Raw genomic sequence first — 1,868 nt, forward strand, 5'->3', positions numbered from 1 at the left:
GGCAAAGCAGTTTCCTATTTGTAGAGGAGGTTCCAGGTTCCATCTGGGAGTCCCTGTCTGTCCTGGGTGTAGCCAGAGCAGGGACCCCCGGGGCTGGCCGAGGGGCCCCAGGCCCACTCAAAGACCTGGGAAGGAACTGGTTACGGCCCATTCATTCAGCAAACATACATGAAGCACCTACTGTATGCGGGCACTTGACATAATTCAGGGAATAGAGCAGAAAAGATGCCTGCCCTCCGGGGCTTCCATCCTAGCGGGGGCGTCAGTAACACTAGACGTCATAAGCAGGTACGGTAGACGTGACGCCCTCACGGCCTCCTCTAGATATGGGTGCATCCTCCCCTACTCCGACGAGGACGGCGGACCCCAGGACCAACTTAAAAAGTGAGTGGGCTTCGGGTCAAGAGGGAGTGATCCTGTCTCTACAGTGGGGACATCTGGGGGCTGTGGCTGGGGAGGGCTGGGCAGGATCCTGGCCCTGCACATCTGGGGGTTCCCACTAGAGGGCTGAGGTCTGGGGCTTCCCCCACAGGAGGAAAGGAGAGAGAGAGCTGGGGGCGGGTCCTGGGCACCCTGGAGAGCAGAGGGGAGGCTGGGGGCTCAGAGCTGGCCCCTGTAACAATTCATCCCCACACAGTCCCATCCCAGCCAGGCTTGCCCACCCCCGTCCTGTATCGGGGGCCACGGGCAGGAGGCTGGCTCACACCTGGGCCTTGCTCCTTGGTAAAAAGTGCCCAACTAGTGCTTGGGGGCAGTGTGCCCCGCCCCCCCGCACCCCCATTGGGAGAATAGTATCAGTGGGAAGACAAGACCCACACAGAGCTCACAGGGAATGAGGCAGCATGTAAGCACACGAGCTACAGGGTGAGGTGCCACCAGGGCCCCGTGGGTGCTGGGCAGAAGACCAGTCCCTCATGGACTTTACCAGTGGGGAGGGGGCCTGGGAGACAGGCTTCCCTGCAGAAGAGGACAGATGGTTATGCCCTTGATCAGAGGCTCCCTCCAGTGGAGGTTCTCTGTAGCCCCTTCCGGCATAGCCACAGGGCCTTGGGCTGGGGTGGGCTGGCCTCTGGATGGGCAGGGACAGGCACAGCAGCCCAGTCTCCCACGTGGGTGCATGGGAGGGCCATGGGGAAGGAGAGGCCAGGCCTCTGACTGTGCTGCCCACCCACTCACCCCAGCGCCATCTCCTCCATCCTGGGCACGTGGCTGGACCAGTACTCAGAGGATTTCTGTCAACCTCCGGACTTTCCCTGCCTCAAGCAGCTGGTGGCCTACGTGCAGCTCAACATGCCCGGCTCGGATCTGGAGCGCCGTGCCCACCTTCTCCTGGCCCAGCTAGAGCACTCAGAACTCACTGAGGCAGAGCCTGAAGGTGAGAAGGCCTGGGGAGGGTGGATGGGATGGAGAGGGAGGGGCGGAGCTGGGCCACACAGGTAGGAGGCTGCAGAGGGTGGTGCAGGGCCAGGAAGAAAGACGAGCCTCAGACCACTCAGGCGGTGGGCTACAGTCTGAGAAGATCCCTGTTGTGGGACCAGGGCTGGGGCTTCTCTGGAAGGCAGGGGGATGTACTCTGTCTTTGGAAAAGCACAGGGAAAGGCAGTCATGTTGGTGATATTTTCTCCTCCTGCAGCTCTGTCTCCAGCTTCAGTGCCAGCTCTAAACCCAGCTCCAGAGCTAGAACCAGTTCTGGCACCAGCCCTAGCACCCAGTCCAGTGCCAGCTCCAAAGCCAGTGCCAGCTCCAGCTTCAGAGCTAGAGTCAGCTCTAGCCCCAGTTGTGGAGCAAGAGCCAGCTCCAGCACCAGCTCCAGAGCTAGAGCCAGCTCCAGCACCAGCTCCACTGCCAGTGCCAGCACCAGCTCCAGC

At 61.4% G+C, this 1,868-nt stretch overlaps 1 protein-coding gene across 1 annotated transcript in view; it reads left to right on the forward strand.

Annotated features, from left to right (window-relative positions):
- Positions 1 to 254: 254 nt before the first annotated feature.
- Positions 255 to 1,868, forward strand: part of LOC103584381 (ral guanine nucleotide dissociation stimulator-like) — a gene marked incomplete at both ends in the record, with an annotated part of 2,819 nt that continues 1,205 nt past the window's right edge. Inside the window, 3 exons of the mRNA XM_008565409.1 lie at positions 255 to 384; positions 1,182 to 1,375; positions 1,634 to 1,848. Of these exons, the coding sequence (XP_008563631.1) occupies positions 255 to 384; positions 1,182 to 1,375; positions 1,634 to 1,848 (539 nt within the window). The remainder of the gene's footprint in view (positions 385 to 1,181; positions 1,376 to 1,633; positions 1,849 to 1,868) is intronic.

The sequence above is a fragment of the Galeopterus variegatus genome, unplaced genomic scaffold (genome assembly GCF_000696425.1).
Source record: "Galeopterus variegatus unplaced genomic scaffold, G_variegatus-3.0.2 Scaffold52417, whole genome shotgun sequence".
NCBI lineage: Eukaryota > Metazoa > Chordata > Mammalia > Dermoptera > Cynocephalidae > Galeopterus > Galeopterus variegatus.